Source organism: Lepeophtheirus salmonis, chromosome 8 (genome assembly GCF_016086655.4).
Source record: "Lepeophtheirus salmonis chromosome 8, UVic_Lsal_1.4, whole genome shotgun sequence".
NCBI lineage: Eukaryota > Metazoa > Arthropoda > Copepoda > Siphonostomatoida > Caligidae > Lepeophtheirus > Lepeophtheirus salmonis.
The window spans coordinates 24,338,105-24,358,723 of NC_052138.2; the positions used below are offsets into that span (position 1 = coordinate 24,338,105).

The 20,619-nt window shown below is 31.1% G+C and overlaps 1 protein-coding gene across 1 annotated transcript in view; it reads left to right on the top strand.

Annotated features, from left to right (window-relative positions):
- LOC121122773 (protein phosphatase 1 regulatory subunit 27) overlaps positions 1 to 19,688 on the top strand; it is a 39,845-nt gene extending 20,157 nt beyond the window's left edge. The window contains exons 2-4 of the mRNA XM_040717813.2: positions 16,209 to 16,465; positions 17,716 to 17,866; positions 17,999 to 19,688. Coding sequence (XP_040573747.1) covers positions 16,294 to 16,465; positions 17,716 to 17,866; positions 17,999 to 18,128 — 453 coding nt within the window. The 5' untranslated portion in view covers positions 16,209 to 16,293 and the 3' untranslated portion in view covers positions 18,129 to 19,688. The remainder of the gene's footprint in view (positions 1 to 16,208; positions 16,466 to 17,715; positions 17,867 to 17,998) is intronic.
- The last annotated feature ends 931 nt before the right edge of the window (positions 19,689 to 20,619 follow it).

Here is a 20,619-nt window from a genome sequence, read left to right on the forward strand (position 1 = left end):
TTAACCAAATTAAGTAACTTCTTCTATTAAGTTGCATGTATTCCAAAGGAGTTATTGACATTATTAACATAACATAATATTATATATATGTTGGATGCAAGGCGTCCCTTGGATTTTTCTTCGGAGTAGTAAAAACTTTTGAAATAGATAGGTTTTGTTGAGAATATCTGAGATGACATAAATTAGTGAAAGACATATTTATTTGAATGACTTTTTTATATATTGTATATTTCCTAATGTACATTTTTTATGAAAATCATACTAATGATCTTTTTTTCAAAAGAATATTTTTCTTTGAATTACATTTTTTGTAGAAAAATTATATGACCTTTTATCTAAAAAAAAAACTTAGTTTTCTATGATTTTTTGTAATAAAAAGTCACAGTTTTCGATGATCTTTTTTTATAAAAAGGCATAGTTTTTTTGAAAAACACTTCTTTTCGTTTTCTAGTATTAAATTTTCTAAATTTTAGCAACAACCTTGGGTATTTTTGAGCTTATTTCAAGTCCATAATTAATCAATAATTTCCATTGTGTTTAAACATTTTTTGATTTGGCATTAAATACTCATCAGTTCAAAGTAACGAGTTTCAAGTCATAGCTATCCATTCCAACTCAAGTCTAGTGAACTTGATTTTGAAATCAAGTGGATTCACAAGTCTTAAAAATATGTCCTAGTTTGAGTTGTAACTTTTTTCTTAAATGTTCAAGTCTATTCTAAGTCCTAGAACTTTTTATATCAAATGCAAATATTTTATTTCGAGTTCAGCTCAAGTCCATAATTATAATATAGAATATTGAGTCTTTTTTCTAGTTAAGAATAAAATAGTTTTTGATTCAAAAGCTAGAGTTCCGATTCATAGCTATTGATTCCAAGTCAAGTCTTGACGACTTGATTTTGAGATATACTTGTTTCGTAAGTCCACAAAAAAATGGGCTCATGTCCAACTCGAGTTGCAGTCTTAGCTACTCGATCAAATCTAGTCGAAGTCCTTGTATATTTTTATTGAATGCTCAGATTAATTTTGACTCCCTAATTATAATATAGGATCCATAATCTTAATGCTTTACTTGAGTTCAGTATTTATATTATATAATAATATAGAAAAGACAAACCAAATCCAAATGCGCTATCACGCACCTTTTTTGTTACTGATTTAACATTTAATTTTTTGAACATGACCGCCCTGAACTATTGCAAAGCCCTTTGCAAACTGGTTTTCAACAGAGCCCAAATGCAAATCTAGGTATGGATAACGATAATATAATCCAAGTTAGTTTCAATGTTAGCAGTCATGGAGAAATTTTGTTTTGTTATGGAAATAAAATGAAAGGCCCCTTATTATGAATATATAATAAACTTTTTATATGGGTAATACTAAAAAACCTAATATTCACATAGGTTGCCTTTAATCGAAAATGGTAGAAGGGTTTTGCAATCAGAGCATACAATGCATTTCTTTGTCCTTACACTTGCTTAGTTATATGTGAATGACCATACCTTGATTTCCAAAAATCCCAAAACTTAGCCTGATCAGTGATCAGCGTTGTTCGAAAGGGCTATTTGGGGGGGATATTGTGAATTTTAACAAATTTGTATTGCTTTTTGAGATAAAAAAATTATGGAGAGACGTAGTCGAATGGACTTAGCCATTGGGTTAAATAATTCTCATGAACTCAATGTACTTTGAATTGAAGGAAAAATATGTACTTTATGTATATGGATAGTGATGAAAATCTAAATGAAAAATAAATCCTTAAAAAATGTACCTCTGTTTTTTCATGATTATAATTCAAGATTTTTTTTTGTTTAGCACTCGCTACATTTTGTTTTTTTAATTATATTATATATATATAAATATATTTATCCTGATTCAAAGTTAATCCCAATGCTAAAAATGATGGATAACTTCCCAATAAAAAAACAGCAACTGAAAAAGTAATGACTTAAGAATTATTGCTTATAAAAATGTGTTTTAAATATTTAGCTATCAAACTTTATTGATAGTTTAGTGTTGGATCGGTTTAAACAAACAAAAAAAATTGAAAAGACTGCCGTCCTAATAGTCAGTCCTAAAAAAAGATGTCAGTTAATGGGTCGGCTTTATGAGTCTTTTATGGTAATTAAAACTGTTAAAGTGACGTAGTTACTAACTACGTAATTTCAGCTATTGAATTTTATCATAACCACTTTCAAAGAGACAAGATACCTGAAGTTTAATCTAGAAGATGTTTGGCTAGAATGCATTTTACTCAAGTATGATACGTTCTAGCTATTATTCATTATTTTATATGTATATAAATATTTAACGACAATTGTCTTAGTAAATATATATAGACCCACACTTACAACAAATAAGTAATAATAAAATTTCCAAAATAACAAAATGGGACAAATTTGTTTGATTTATTTAAATTCATTGATATAGTAAACAATTGCATTGTTATTCATAATATCGTTTTCGTTTCTATAAATAAGTGTTACTCATTAGGAGCACCTTCTATAAATATGTTCAGAAGTAAATGCATAGATGAATTGAAGTTATTTTGAAGCAGATATTGAGAGTTAGGAGCATATGTAATAGTGTTAGATTCTGGTCTGAAAATACTTCACCAGTCTGAGACAGTTATATTTTTTAGCAGATCGAAGTAATCCATTTCTTTCAAAAATTTCGGTCCAGATCAGTGTCAAAAGATTAAAACAATCATGATTGGTGCTACAACAAAATTGGTACAGAGTGGTTCCAATTAAAATTTGGTCTAGACGGATTCTATAGATGAATTGTTGATGATGTCAGTTATGGTTCAACATTGGCACTATAACGTCATATGATGTTAAATGTTGCCATATTTAGGAACTGATTCGTGTGCAAGAATAGTCAATAGGGGGCTCTCTAGGCAGTCAAAGCATGATATCATATTAAAAACACTCAGCACAAGAAATCAAATTTCTGCCGAAAAAATCAAATTAAGCCGTAGCCTCATTTTTGTATATAAAACTTGCTTTGAGCTAAATTTTTCACATTTAATAATGATTTCAGTTATATTTATCGTAAAAACATATCTTGAGTTTTGCCGGGATACTATCCCCGAGCACATTAAAAAGTCCCTATACTATTTGTAGATCTCATCAAGGACTATTACAGATCAGGACTGAAGACTTAGTTGAGACAGATGTTGACTGCAGTTCTCAAATTCAATTCATCGGTTAGGTTTTTTCATTGATAATTTTTGTTGTTACTTTAATTTGATGACGTCACAAATAATAATGAACAATCAAGCAATATAGATTAAGTCAACAATAGACCCAATTGTCTCTCCTTGTAGTTTTTGAACTCATTACTCACGATAGCGGAGAAAAACGGTCTATAAATATAGACCCAAAAAAGCGGTGCACGATTTGAAAAAGGTTAAATAATTTCGATCTACCATCTAAAACCACAATTTTGAACAAAATATTGTTAAAAAAATTAGGTCTCAAAATAAGTCTCAACACTTATAATCAAGGTTGTGCACAATTCAGCGGTTCTATCGGCCTCGGTTCTTTCATTTCAACGGTTTCGGTCTCAGTTTTGGTTCTGCTCTTTGGTATCCGTTCTTTTGTATACAGACTCAGTTTGGTAACAGGCTAGCAGGCACTTAGAACAAGGGTTTCGCTGTAAAATTTGGGCCTAGGAAATGATATTAGATACAAACAGGGATGCAACTACCCTATACGCTGGGTGTGTAGTGCCCCAAGATTCAGCAGGGGCCCTAAAAACTAAGGTTGCTTAAGACAATGGTTTTCAAAGTGAGGGCCGTGAGGCAAGGCTATTGGGGGGGGGGGGGCAGGAAGGGGGAGGATTGGCAGGAAGATGGAGAATGGAGGATTGCTATAGTTATCATATTATAGGGCCCGACATGCTTAGTGGCTGACTTGGATCCATAGTCTACCGTACCCCTACCCTCTTTTATTTAGACCGTCTGGTGCCTAACACCACTTTTTCAGATCTATAAGAAGCCCTTAGTTATTTGGAACTCAGATACAACTGCATCACCCTGGAGAAGTAAAACAATCATTGGAAAAAGCTGCAAATTTTACAAAAATAATCTAAGAAAATTGATTTATTAATTAAAGCTAATTTATTTTTTTAATATATATTGTATTTTGTTTATATATTATCTATAGGAACAAAAGTACAAAAACCGAGGCCGATAAGCAATATACTGTGGTTTCAGTTTGGCTTTGTCGGTTCCGGCTCTAGCAGTTCAAGAACCGAAACTGCTTGCACCGTTAGAACTGGTAGACCGATATAGCCTTTCTTATCATTATTGTTGTGTCCTTTCTAATTTAGGACTGACGGGACGGGGCGTACAGGTCAGTCTCAATCCGGTCCAGCTCAGTCCTGCACATCAATCCTAAAACTTTATTTCACTCAACTTTATAATTATTTTTTTTCAATCAGTTCTAGTACTGATAGTCCGAAAGGCAAGTCCTAAGACTGGACTGCCCTATACTGAACAAATAAAGACTGGCACATCATTACTAATACTAAATATTGAATAATTGTTCATTGATACTCCCCTTCAAATAAAATATATTTTCTATAGAGAACTTACAAAATGTAATATTGTGTGCAATGATAAAAAATAGATCTTAAATATATATTTGCAAACGTCATTGATTAAAAATAACCCCATGGACTCAAACTACACAATTTGTAAGAAAGATATCAATAATGTGTCTAGTTGTTCAACTTAATAATATTATAAATGTTAAATCTTTTTAACAAACATAATAACTAATATTTTGCTCTCCTCTCCGCCTCTATGCATGTACTCTTCCTCTCATGCGTCTTTTAAAACCAGTTTATGCGTCAGAAGCTACCTTCTTCAACATCATCACCATTGGGATATCTTCTATCACATTCAAACATTGTAGGCACTTATTAATACCATGTATGTTGTTGATACTTGAATGATGATTAACTTATGTTTCTTATCTAGTTATTATTAATAATGGATGCTTTGATATTATTATTGATTTTGGAAGTGTATAAACAAAATGTCGAAGATAAGATCAGTGATGCTAGACTAGCTAATTTTCGGCTAGATATAACGGATTTTTCACCTGTATAGATGGAAAAAATATTATCAAGTTAATAGCTAAAAAACTTGCATTATTTTTTAATAATTTAGACGATTTTTAGTAATGTATGTTTCAATGTAATAACTCATCGTACAACCAGATTGAATCAACATTTTAGCAGGCTAATGAGTGTGTGCTTCATGTATACAATGTATACTTCATGTCATTAACTAGACTTGAACTCAGAAAGTGTTTACTAGAATACAGCTGTTCTACACATGGTTTTGAGTTAGATTCAAGTCAAAGTCCATCATGTTTCGAATCAAAGTGAACCCTATAAAAAGTGGCTCGATTCCAGACATGAACTCTAGTTAAACTCAAGAATTGAATCTTTTTTTTTTTTTTTATACCTCAGACTTTGATTGGTAATTTGCCTCTTATTTTTGCAACTTTGCAATATTTTTTCACTTAAAAGTAGATAACTCTTAATAGTTTAATAAGAACCAATTCGAGTTTAACAATCAAAATTAGTCAACACTAATTTAAGAAGCAGAAGTACCTCGGACAAAAAAATCATAAGTTATTTTGTTAGTGAATTCAAAGATTGTGAAGTTAATGTTTATTCTTCCAAACGCCGGGTGGTCCATTGAAATAGGAACACTTATTAATTCAATAATTATTAAAGTCATATTCTGATATAATAAAGCATAAATAACTATTTAAATAAATAAAAAACTTGAGCTGTCTAGTTTACTTACAAGTCGAGAAAATGACATTTGAACATGATCGACAAATTTCCATTCGCGCACTCCAAGCAGTTGAGTTTCTCTAGAACTACCCGTCTAGCCATCAGCAAGTCCAAAACTTTGGAGAGGAAGAAGGGCTCTATCAAAAAGACCAAACTGGATCTGAAGGAGTTATAGCAAACAGTCAAGGCAAGTCCCCTCAAGTCCATGAGAGACTATGCAAGAGATCTCGAGATTTCACACCAGATTGTCCAGAGTGGTATGAAAAAAGTGAACCTTGTGAGGGTGGAGAGGCCCCTTTTGAAGCCAGCAATGAAAACCCCACATCTCTTCCATTGCAAGACGCTTTTGAACTCTTTTTTTTGACAATTTTGCCACACACCCTAAAGCCCTGATGTGAAAGTCCCCTCGACTAGACCTTTCGGGTGTATGTCGAGGTAAAAGCCTACAGTGTCCTTCATTTAAACAAAGAGGCCCTCAAAGCCACTGTCTACGAGCTCTGGGCCACTATGTTAGAGTACTACATTCGTAGCGGGTGCAAGGTCTTCTGCCACCGCCTGGAAGCCATTATTGCTGCTATAAGCGGCTACATCAATGATTAAGAGAGATACGCATAGATATTTAGATTATTAATTTTGTTAAAATTCTATCGTTAATAAATATATTATATCTTGTTGAAGTTTAAAATTCAAAGTATTCAGATTTTTATAAACCACTCGGTACAAGCAAAACTTATATTGTAATTTTAGTTTGATTAATTTCTTATGGGATGCATTGCTTTGACTGACTAGCTTCAACCAGCATTGATATTAATTCGTAATTCAAGGTATCATTCTGTATTATGCATTTGTTAGCAGTCAATGTTCATGTATAACACCTCACTAAAAATATTTGTTTTTGTGAAGTTAATCACTTTTAACGCAAAAACAAAATACTATCCCGACAGTAATATATTAGAATTGGCGTGTACAGTCATTTTAATTTCAGCAATAATAGTAAAGCCCTATTGTTTATTTACAATTTACCTACAATAGCAGATGTATTTAAAACATAATAACCCAAGCTCTTTTTTTCTTTTTTTGCAAAACAACCTTAAAATCGGCAAAATAATATCTTTATTTTTAAATATATACAAATATATAAAATAAAACAACGTAGTTTTTTTCAAATTTTTGAAGATATGCAAAAATGCATAAAAATATTATCATGAATAAGCATTGTTATGCCTATTTTTACATTTCTTGATTACAATGAATCGTGAATTCTCCGTCAGGTTTACATCCTCGTGAGTTTACTTAAAAAACTGTACATTTTTAAGCAAAGGTTTTGGTTTCTATCTCCTACTAATTAAAAAAAAAATCAGCTATAGTTTTTTTCAATTTTACAGGGCGAAAAATAAGTCCATGCAGATATTATTTAGTTTATGAATTCAATATAAGGTCACTAAAGTTTATGCACAACCCGTGTGGTCCATTGAAATCTAAGCACTTATTAATTCAATAATGAATGAAGTTTGAGTAATTGAAATTAATGCATATTTCCAAATATTGAAGCATAAACAATTAGTTACAAAACGAAACAAACTTGAGCTCTCTATCCTATGTACAAGTCGAGAAAGTGACACTTGTACGTGGTTGATTTATTCGTCACTCCGCAGAAATTACTCGGATGTCAATCATCTATTATACTCCAAGTCCAACAAGGATATACACTTTTAACTCCCTAAGAAATACTCCGTTTTACTTTTCGTTTTTTATGCACTTGTGATTACTTTATACATATTGTTTTCTTTTGAAGAATAGAAGAATAAAGACAACAACTTTAGAAAATATACTTGCTAGTGCTAAAACGCAGGCAGAGATGAATAACTAGTGCTGAAAAAAATATAATAATAGAAGAGTTTTTTTTTATTATTGTTGTTGATTTTTTTTTCAGATTATTGATTTTTGATCAGCGTTTTAACACCAGTATGTACATATCTAAAAATCCCCTTTCAAAAGCTTGCCATAATTTACCCTAGCTATATTCTAGCGTTGAGTATTGTCAATACTGTTGAGTAAATGCAAGGATTGTAAGTGCACAGATTTTGATTCTAATAAATATACAGACAATTACACAAGTCTTATAACTTTTGTATCAGATATATTGATAAACCCAGGTGGTAACACTGAGAAAGACCCAAAATTCACGTAATGGTAAAAACATAAATAGAATAATAAGGTTAATTTTACCATTAGAAGTCATTCTTTGCAAATTAATAATTACTTTTGCAAACTAAATCACCTCCTCAAAGAATTGGTTCTGTGGTTTTTTGCCACTTGTATATAAGTACAGAATATATTTGCAATAATGTATCTATTTTAAACGTTTGCATCAAAATACATCAGTTTTTTAAATATTTGTTAAGCCCCATTATTTTTGTATGTACCTAAAATATAATTATAACCATATCTATATAGTTCTTATAATCAAGATTAGTTCCGTTTAAACAGACATATTATAGTTATATATATATATTCAATTAATAAATGGTTACAAGAAGGGAAAAACATAACCTTAGGTTTGCCTATAATTAAAAAAATTAATAAGTTGATGTTGTTTTCTTGGTTTTTTCTCAAACCTAATTACAATTTATTAAATAATATAATGAATATTCTTGAAAAACAAAATATTTATATAGTATATTGTATTTTTAATTAAATTGGAATCATTTCAATCTTAATCATTGTTTTTCTAAACTTGTATAAGTTATAAATAGGATAAGTTAACATATTATCTTTAGTTTATAAAAATAATTTCTCTAAAACAGAAATGAAAATGAATAAACATATGCTTCAAAAATTTTTGTAACAATTAAATCTGACATAAAAAAAGTCATTTAGAACTACACTAAAGTATACAGAGTCGATAACTTGCTGTAGCATTTAATTACGACCATAGACGTCTGAAACAAAAAAAAAACAGTTATATTTTCATCCCATGTATCTAAGTTTAAAAATGTGGGAGCAACAACAAAAAAAAACACGCGTGTGCGATCTACTCTGCGCCATTGTCAGTACCGAGGAGGCTCGAGAGACCGTTTGCATCTCCATCCGGAATTCTTACAACATCAAGAAGTCCACTAAGGATTGGAATGGTAATATAATTATTTACATTTCTGAAAGCAACAATATGGCAGATTTCTGACCTGCCACCATGTGGCCATCCTCCATCCTTCCACTCAAACCTCCGGACTTTGCAGTTTGGAGTGTCTTGTAAAACAATGTCTGCCTCACCTATCATCCAAATTTGGAATATCTCCGAGCTGACATCATGACAGTGTGGTACACCATGATTGTTACCTTCATCGTCAATCTATTCGCTGGCGTATTGAGGTCGTGATTTCTTGTGAAAAAGGGCACATTGAATAAGAAAATATAGCTTAATATAGTATTTAAAGATCTGTCAAATTAGTTTTGAATTGTCTTTTCCTGATTCCATACAAATAACGTTTTTAGAAATGACGTCATGCTGATGCAAGTTATGGGTCCCTACTCTATAAATATATAAGAAGGAACCCCTCATAAGAAATCAATCATGAAGTATAAAAAGGCAATCACTACCAAAGTAACTTATTTAAAAAAAAAAAAAAATTAAGTTTGAAGTAAGGGCTGTCTGTTTTTTCTAACGTTTCCCAAAATAATAAACCCTCGTTTTAAGATTTTTTCCCATATGCACTGGAATCGGAACCTGATCGATAGCGTTTGGCAGAATAAATGATTTTTTCAATTTGACTGATTATGGTATACTTTTAAGATATTCCGAGAATTGGAACGGGTTCATATGATGTATTTAACTTCTGTTATCTTGGCTTTCAGGCGGTTTTTGTATTTTTAAACTGCAAAATTATATTACAAGGGTCACTTTAAGACTGCAATACTTAAGTATATGGAAGTTTAAGTCCTATTTTGGCATAGGTATTATGTTTGGCTTCTCTTTTTTGTTTGTTTTTTTGTTAAAGGTTTGTTAGTAAATAGATACAATGTTACAATACGATAACGCCGCTACTTATGTTTTGTTTTTGTAAACAGATCTTTAATAATACGTGGTAATAGCTGAGGTGTTGAATCATTTAAAATGTGTTTTGAAGAGATAACACTTTCTATTACCAGATCATTTCTATTAGACCACCTTATTTTCGGATTAACTTTTTTTCCGCTGCACAAAGATATTTTTGCTAGGACAATTAAAAAATCTTACTTGGGTAAGATTTGAGGCCTTTTAAGCCATTTTTGGTATAGTCTAGGCCATATTAATTTATAAAAATGGGATTTTTTGGTCGAAATTAGACATTAATATCGCTCTTGTACGGTTTCCCTGTTTTAACATAGATAGCTAGAGATGTGAATCTTGAATTTCTTAGGTTGGATGGATTAATTGATATACAAAATCATCTCTACTTAATATGTAACTAATTAGTGTAACTCCATCGGACCAATCGTGGGGGAGGGGGGTAGTGTTTTGCGGGAGGGAAAAGAATAGGTCGAAAACGGAGCAGTCTATAGTTCATAAGTACATAATATTAATCACATCTGATTAATATTTGATTGTATTTATTCAAATTGATTAATGCTCAAATACTTGTACATACATAAATACAAATTTGGTAAATTCGCCCACATCAATATCTAGACTTTGATTGTACAATATACACACACATGTTAACACAGGAAAGATTTCGCTTCCTGATGTATGTAGGAAAATCAGCCATTTAGTTATTTATAAAATAATATATTTTTGTTCACCCTCAGGAACATCAAAAAGTAAATATTATGTTCGCTTATAATTTCCTTTTATACAGTAGTCATGTCAGTATATTTGTCAATCCTTGAATCAAGAGTCAAGTTAATTATTATGCATCAAGTGGTTATTAACTCCGTCATCAAAGTTGACGGAGTTAATGTTTTCACTTCGGTTTATTTTTTTGCTGTAAACCAATATTATGAATTTGGTAAAACTTTATAGGAAGCTTATAAACGTTAACAACCATTCAATTTGGAGAGTTCAAGTCACCATTAAAAACACATAATCACCAATATATATATATATTTTTTTTAAATAGAGAAAAATCATTGAATGCAGTGTCAGTTTATAGCTAAAATAATGTTTCTACATATTTTTTCCTTATGACTGTTTTAACGTTGATTAGTCAAAAATGAATTATTTCATACTTAAGATGTCAAAAATTTATTGAATAGTTATCACGTTGTTGGGAAGAGTTAGCGAACTATATTCTTTTGAGAGAAAAAGTAGTGTTGGATTTGGGGTCAAAATTTTCAAAGTTGGTCAAATTCAAAATTTTGAATTTGACGTCGAGTCAAGTTTGTGTTAGGAATGTATACCAATTTTCGAGTTTGGTCGAATTTGAGCTCTTGAATTTTTTAAAGGCAGGAAAAGTTCAGAAAATAAATATAATTAAATAAATTATTTACTTATTTCTAAACAATAAATAATAATAAAATACATTGGATATGAAAAATAATTATATAGGGCTTAATTTTCATCCCTTTAGAATATTAATTCCATATCAAAATTAGTCAAATAGTCGACTTATTCATATTCAAATTCGATACATTGTCGCATAACGTTATTTTGCTTATACAGTAAATACTCTATAAGAAAATTAAAAGTAAAAATGAAAAGATCAATAAAAATTGAAGCTTTTTTGACGGCAAATCTTTTGAAGTTGTAAGTCTTTGGTTTTAGCAATAATATAAAGCAATTGAAGAAAAAAAATATTTGATCTTTCATTTTACTGGGGTTTTGTATGAATAGTTGATCTTTCGAATGCTGGAATTTTGTATAAATTGTTAATTATTTTAAAGTTGCATCTATTTGATATTATTGCTCATTTCAAAATATGTCTCTGAATCGAAGTTATACTCAAAAACGTGTTAAAAAAAAAAAAGACTTGAAATGCCAAACTTACTGCAATTTTGTTCATTTTCGTGTTCTACAGCTTAAATAACACTAGTATATGAGGGTTTTATGCAGCAGGCGAAAATGATGTTGTATAGTGATTTATCAAGTCTTTATCAATTAAAATGAAACATCTTCAGTTTCTTATTATCCTTTTGAGCAATGATACAAGAAATTTGACTCATCAATAGTCAATTTAAATGAATGGATTTCAAATGCAGTGTAATATCTCTAAAAGTATTTTGATCGAGTTCAACTAATTTTTATCAAAATTTTGTACGTTTATCAAGTTTGTTCAATACTCGAATCCAAAACTACCAACTTAGAACTGATTTTGGGAGATTTCCTATCAGTTTCTTTTACAAAAAAGGTTGTGAGATACAATCAATGCAACGAAATATAAGTAAATCATTTATTCATTCCTTCGATACATTTTTAAACATATGCATATTATAAAAACAAACAATATCTTTCAAAATATGAAAATCATATTCATTTCTAGATAAGACATGGCCAAATAAACGCTAAGAGTCATATTAGTCCATTGATGGAAGGGGAAAAAAAGCCATTGTTCTCCTCTATTTAATATGTAAAACTTCTTTATATTATCATAATTTGCCTCCAACCAACACATTATTTAAATGTGAAAAAGGATTTATATTTTTAAAGAATCATTTTACACGCTTCATTAAAAGCTTATATTAAAATAAGTTTGAATGTATTGGTAATAAGTAGATAATCATTATAATCCCTCCTTCTCAGCTGTTGTCTTAAATAAAGGAAATAAATCATATCATGACTTTGGAATCTATACACATGAATAAATTAACAAATTCAAGGTAAATTACTCATACAAGCGTTTCTAACTTAAGAGCCCCGTCATATTGCTTGTGGGTGTTGTGTGGTCCTGGCAGGGAAATGAGTCTTAAAAACAAGGAATATGATAAATGTTTGTTGGCTCCTGCTACATGGATTTGTAGAAGACATAAAACATATAGCCAAGGGTAAAAAAAAGTATTCAGATGTACATAGATCTCTCTCTCTTTGTGTGAATAAATATTTTTAATTATATTTGAGTATTTATTTATTTATAAGAATTTTAATTAATAAATGTCTTTTAAAAAACAATGGAATAAACGTAGCTCAATGGACAACACGCTCAGGAAAAATTATTCTCTTGAACTCAATGTGCGTAGGTCCGCGCCCCAGACATTCATAGAAAAAGAAATATTCTTTATGTACCGGGTGTCCCGAAAGTCTTGACCGGTACCTTTGATGGCTTTTTTCGAGGTTTCAGAGACTTTTTACGTAAATGTTGCGTATATAAAAGTTAAAGACCGGCTTCAGATTAACAAGTTTTGTTTCAATAACATTTCGAAATTCATAATTGTTTTTGACATGAAGGCTAAAAGACATGAAGTAGCTGCTCTGCTTCGTGCAAGAATCAGCCACAAGGAGATCTCTGAGGCCACCAGCATGTCCGCCAGCACCATTGGCAGGATCAAGAGGACGTTGGACAAGGGGGAAGGCCTTGAAGACAAGCCTCGAAGTAGGAGACCTGTCTTAAAGGCTACCAAGGCCACTAAGATGAGGATCAGGGCCCAGATCAAGATAAACCCTCTTCTGAGCATCAGAACAATTGCCAAGAAGAACAACATGGGTAAGACTACTGCTGCCAACATTGTCAAGGACATTGGGGGCAAGTCCTTGGTCCGCACCACCCGTCCCATGTTGTCCATGGCCAATATGGAGGCCAGATACATCCGATGCAAGAAGATTTTGAACAACATGAAAAGCAATGGGGACAGAATTCTCATTTTTTCCGATGAGAAAACTTTTACAGTGGATCCAGTCTTCAACCGCAAAAATGATCGCTACATTAGCCTTAATGGTTATGTGGGATCTGAGAAATATGTGTCCATGACCAAGCAGCCAGCCAGCATCATGATGCTTGGAGTTATTGGCTCAGATGGTAAAGCCATGCCTCCAGTCTTCTTCCGAGAGGGATACAAGCTCACCTCAGAGGACTACATCAAGTTGCTCAAGACCAAGGTGGTCCCATGGATCAGGAAGGAGTATCCTGGCAAGAGGGTGTGTTTCCAGCAGGACGGGGCACCCGCACACACAGCCAAGAACACCCAGAAGTGGTTGAAGGAGAATGTGGAATTCTGGCCTAAGGACTTCTGGCCCCCTCCTCCCCCGACCGGAAGCTCTTGGATTTCAGCATCTGGGCGCACATTGAGAGGCAGGCTGGCAAAAAACGCCACAGCAGTACCAAAGCTCTCAAGGCCAGTATCACCAAGGCCTGGGCCAAGATGGACCCCACCTACATCAAGAAAACCTGCTCCTCCTTCCGTCCCCGTGTTGTGGCTGTTATGGAAGCTAAAGGCCAAATTGTTAAAAACATATTATAGATTATAACCAAGCAAAGTTTTTTTATTAAAAACATTTCTCTGTATCTCTACTTTTAGTCCTTGTAGATCTTAATGAAGTTGGAAGTTAGAAATCAGTCAGGACTTTCCGGACACCCGGTATATGGATTTCACAAAAGATTCCTAAGTCAGATTGAGTAAATGTAGTCTATAATGTTTACTTATACTTAATCAGTGCAACTCTATCTGACCAATTAAAGGAACATTTAAAAAAAAAAAAAATATTTCATGCATTAGGTCCAGGATTTAACCACATCATACTTTTCCCGTTCGTTTATTCCTCCGTTTTGGTTAAAAACCAAAACAATGAGCAAGGGATCAATTTTTGAACAAACATTTTTCTTTTTATGAATTAGTGGAGGTTCCATAAGTAGTTATTGTAGAGTGATGAAACATCCACTCTTTTTGAAAAAAAACAGTCGAACATCGTCTTTAAAAATCTAATCAAAGTTTGATTTATGAAAAGGGTAAACAATATCAAAAATAATAAGCATTTAACAACATTTTATTATTAAATTTTGAATATCTTTAGATTAGTGTTGAACTAGTCTAGTTATAGAATACTACCCTTAGCGCCCCCCCCCCCCGGGTACAAATAGTATTTTCGTACACAACTAAATTTGTTTGTACAATTCATGATATTTTTCGTCACTTGGTTTATCTTTAGATAACAATAAATTCCTTAAAATTTTAACGATTAAGAAATAAACAACTAAATATATGCCGTTCCGTTGTATGAAAACTGAGCGGAAATCAAAAACGGCACAAATTTTCACGATCAATCTCTATCACGTCATTACTTTTACTGTATCACGGAACTTTTTATCTAAAAAGAAACGGACATAAAACCCCAAATCATTTTGTAATTCCCCAAATAAGTCAATCATACCAATTTCTATTTATCTGTTAAGTACTCTCGGACTATCATTGACTTACTAATTCTCCACAACTATTAAAATGAATTAGTTATATATTTATTTCCTAATATTTAAATCCTAAATGGTATTTTATTCGACTCTGCATTATTATCAGAGTTGGCAATGAAAAAGTTACCTTTGAAAATTAAAAAAGGAGAATTGTTTGTTTTCTGTGCTATTTCTTTTTCTTTGTTCATTATTTAATCGGTCGTCGTGGTGTTAACTTCTCCCTCTGAGATCAGTATTCTCTCCCATCTTTGGTGTAAACTGTTTTAAAGATCCATAAGCAATTATATATATATATAAACTTTAATACAATTCTCCACTTTAAAGTAGTAATTTATGTTTTCCCTCCAACATCATAAAACAGAGAGCTGATATTAACAAGGGTCATTATTCAGGTGTAGCATATGCCTCGCTCCCGCCTTCTCCTTGAACTTCCTTTGTCCTTACAAAGGTATCAACTCTAATTATAGTATTGCTTAGAAATATTTTATTAAAAACATGGCTATACAATAGTATATGATAGCCAAAATTTATATATATATATATGCAACAAGGGATCAACAAGAAGTTTGATTCCTTACTTATTAATTCATTTATTTTGAAAACGAATAAACTATGACACTGCCGTTATGTTTCAAGCGAAACGAGGAAATAAATGCCTGACAAAAAAAGATACTGGGTATTTTATTGTCAGGAGGTAACGCTATGCTATGTTTGATCATTCACTCATGTTTTAAAAAAATCGTTCCTATAAGTTTTATATAACAATTACTTGTATTATTCATTAGTATACATATGGATACCACATTTTTAAAATAAATTAATTATTATTGTTTGATAAGAAGCCAATTGAACTTATGTATTAAACTATTATACTTATTAGAAAACCCTTTGGCTCTAACAATTCATAATTAATCAATCAATGTTCTTTATCAATATAACCACATATACATATATAAACCTTTAATATATGCTCATAACGCATAATATAATGAGGTTTATACATGATAAATTACATTGGCTCTCATCTTAGATACCATATAACTTACATATATTATTTAATTTATAATTTAAATTACAGATATTGAATTACCAAATACATTCTGAGGTTGATTCAAGGTTTACAATTCGAGTATTTTGTGAAATAAATCAACGGAAGTATAAAAATGAGTCGAAGAGCGAGTGTATTTGCAAAAAAGAATCCAGGAAAACCCCGTGTTCGTTTCCCAGATGAAGTTATATTTGAAAATGAAATCAAGGAACAGGATGGAGACGCTGTCATGAACATGCTCCGAAGAGCTAGTATTGATATTGATATCAATCGCATAAACAGTGCTGGTAATTTTTTGACATTCAATGTGTTCTGTAGTTCTGATTTTGTATATCTTCTTTATATGAAAATTGTATTAATTGCAAACCAAAACAGGGGCATTCGCAGGATTATAAATGTAAAAAGTAAATTTAAAAAAAAAAATGTAAAAAGTAAATTTTTGAAAAAAAATTATTGAAATCCAAAGCTTTTCAGATAATATAAAAATTTTTGGAAAAAAAAAATCAAATATTAATTTTTTTGCTCTGCGGAATAATTTTCCCGAATGACGAAAAATAATTTCAGCTGAAATTAAAAATTCCTTAATTTGGGAGGGGGAGGCTACAGCCCTTCCATGCCTTCCTCTGCAGACACACTTCAAAAACGAGATGAATTATTTTTTAGAGTACTTTTGAAAGGGATAATTCAAAAATTGTATATATTGGTAGTCGCTAATTTAAGAATGTAATCTTTGAGTTTGTTAATTAAAATTACTAAAGGTGGGTTGCTACATTTATTATACGTGTCCACATAATTTGTTTCCAACAACTTGGTTTTTTTGTAATCCTCAAACCTCAACAATTTATCCTTTTAAAATGAAAAAAATATATGATTTTAACATACATAGAGTGATGATAAGTGGTTGGGTAAGACAGTAATTTAATATTTTTTGTTTAAATTCAATGCTTCATAAGAAGTGTTACAATCATCCGATTGAAGCCAAATATGCCTTGTTCAGTTTGATAGCTTATAAACAAATTAAAATCCAAATTCATAATGCCCTTCTCGTCGAAGCCCTTGTCCCTATTGACAAAAAACTCGGACATCAAATTTTCGAAGGCCTCTACTGAGACCGAATTTGTAACCCAAACACGTTGCCCATACACAGGAACAGGTGGTAGTAAGAACTCTATGTATTTTATCTCCAAGACTTTAAAATGTTTATTGTTTGGGGGAGAGAAAATTTTACGTTTGTTTTAATATATTCTGACAATTTTAATCTTACAAGCCAGGCATTCTTTAAACCCAAAAACTTCTTTATTTTGAAAGGCAATATTGTTGAGGCTTATAGATTATAATATGCAAAGTCTTAGAAACAAATTGTTCTGTTACAAGGCTATGGAAAATTATTTCTGCGCCACATACAAATGCCACTGTTTATATTACTCATCAAATGATTGACTTATACAATCTACAAATACAAGTTGCAACTTGTTCATAAATGTCAACTGGTATACAATATGTACAATAAGTATATTCATTTTGCTCGATTTTGCAGGACTGACAGCACTTCATCAAGCGGTTCTTGATAATAACCTTCCTGTAGTCAAAATCCTATTAAATCATGGTTCTAAAATCAATATGCAAGACGCGGACTATTGGACACCTCTTCATGCCGCTTGTGCAAATGGTTTACATGAAATAGCAAAGTATATTGCATTCATATTATATTACATATCTATTTATTTTACAGCCAAGGCTATTGCAGAATAATAATTAATTTAAATTTGATAGTATTGTATTATTCTCAAATAACGTATCTTTTAACATATTTGATTTAGATATCTTGTGGATAGAGGAGCTCGAACAAGTATACTTACGGATCGAAAGGAAAGACCCCTGGATTTGGTGGACCCCGGGGACAGCAAAACTTTGGCTGTCATGTTGGCCCATCTTGAAAGGAAACGATGAACTCAATGTCATACTCTTCAATTTCTTATCTCTCTTATCATTGTCTCATTTTTTTATTATTTTGCAAAGAACTAATTGTTGTCCACTCTTTGACAAATGTGATATCAGAAGCTCACACATTCTCAGTCAATATCTAATTTTTTTAAATTCAAGATAGCTAACTTCAATTTAGATTTAAATATATACAGCTATTAGCTTCAATTACGCAACATTATTTTAAATCCAAAATTAGAAGGTTTTTTTTAAATTAAAATATTTTTTGAAAGAGTTATTTTTTCAGGGTTTTACCATTTTTTTTTTTAAATGAGAGAGTCAAAAGTGTTCAAAGATTAGCTAAAAAAAAAATTATTTTTTTTTTTGGTGGGAACTGACACATGAACTATCTATCACAGTCTCATTTTGAATTTCACCATTCCATTTTGAATTGGACTATTTCCATTTTGAATTAGACTATTCCATTTTGAATTTCACTAATACCATTTTGAATTGGACTATTCCATTTTTAGGTTGACTTTTTTGGACTAAATTATTTCATGTTGAATATTAATATTCTCATTTTGAACTTGATTATTCCATTTTGAATAGGATTGTTCTATTTTGAAAAGGTATATTCTCATTTATAATTGGATGATACCATTTAGAATTGAACTATACCCATTTTGAATAGTATTATACTCATTTTAGCCTAGACTATTCCATTTTTAACTGGACTATTCTCAATTTGAATTAGAAATGATATAAACGATAAGGAATGACATTTTGGAATCTTAAAACATTCATTTACAAAAAAGTATAACTTTTTATCTTTATTTCAAGTAAAAATTACTCTTGAATATGATAAATAATTCAAATTTGCACAATTTAAAAAAATTGGAAATATCCAAAAATGAAGTGTAATGGGAGTTAGAATTAAAAACAGATTTAGATTTTAAGAAAAGTTAGAATTGGTCGTCTCTGAAGAAAGTTAGTTATTTTGTTATTCATTCTTAATTTTTCATTCATTGATGAATTTTAATACAAATAAAATATATATCTTTAACTCTTTCTAAATATGTACAATGTTTTAATCCTATCCAACAAATTTTTGTTTAAAAAAATATTAAAATTGCCAAAAGTATGAATTAGGATTGATTGATTTGTTTGAAGTCTACGATAAAAAGATGTTAGTCAAATCAGAAATTATGAGGATATTTTTATGTTTTATTTTTTTATCTCTCCGAATAAAAAGGTAAATATCTATTTTATTGAACTAAATTTTCCGGTCAGAAAGACTTACAAAGTAATACTGAGGTCACTTCAGGTTGAAGATACTCCATTTAAAAGGATGGGAACCACTTTGCAACCATTTGCATATTTAAGTACATGGTTATGATTGTATTCATATGATAGTTTTTGTATTTATGATGTGTAGATATTAACCAAAGACTGAGTATTTATTGTTTTTTATTTATTCATAAGCTAAAATTTTAAGATAAAATGTGTTTGTAAATTTAATGTAATTTTGTTGAAAATAATTATATATTTTTGAAAAAAATGAATAAAGTCTTAGTGTATTCTAAATTGTTTTATATCATTTTAATTAGCTAACCACAAGCATTTGTTTTTAAATTAATCTACTGTCAATATTTCGACCTTTCTTCTGTCGATTTCTAGGCATTTTTGAGGTTGTGTTATGAGGTTCAAATTTTGCCATGGTACGGGATACAGTGACTTCAAATAGCAAAAGAGCACCTCTTTGGAGTCATTCACAATGTACGTAACGGAAAAAAGATACAATTTTGAAACCCCGTTATAACGTTTAACAGGATGGATCCAATAAACATAAAAATTAGAACAAAAACAGCATTGCCAACAGTTCAGATGAATTGGCAGATTTCTTCTATAGTACATTAAGCAGCTGAAATCCAAGTCTACAACTGTTTTTAAAGGATGAATAAATCTACCAAAATATCTACTTTTACGTTTATAATTTCTTCTTTTTTATGTTGCTCGTCATTCAGCTGACGCCTTCCTCATCAAGTTCTATATATATTAGGTTGATTAAAAATATATTCATTATTTTTCCAATTGATAGCTTTCGTTAAATTTCATCTCGTCTTGTATAAATTGCGATCGGTTTAATTAGATTTGAATATCTACATATATCCTGATTTACTAATGCTGATCTTTAAGGATTATTTAGTGTCCATAAGGATAATACTTTGATGAAATATGTTCAACAACCATATACTGACCTCAGAGACTGTCCTAATGTGCAAAGAATTTACTTTCTACTTAATCCCTTATTTAAATTTAATTTCATGATGATTATCTTTTTTCGTCGTTGCAGGCCCTTAGCGCCTTTGTAATCCGACATAGAAACAGAAGTAGAAGTACGAGTTTCCATATCGACGGATTCCATAGATTTTCCAAAGGGCATACCTTCGTCGAGGTTACGGAGACCTTTCTAGAACCTGAGCACCATGTCATCTTCGTAAGACGCTTCACAACT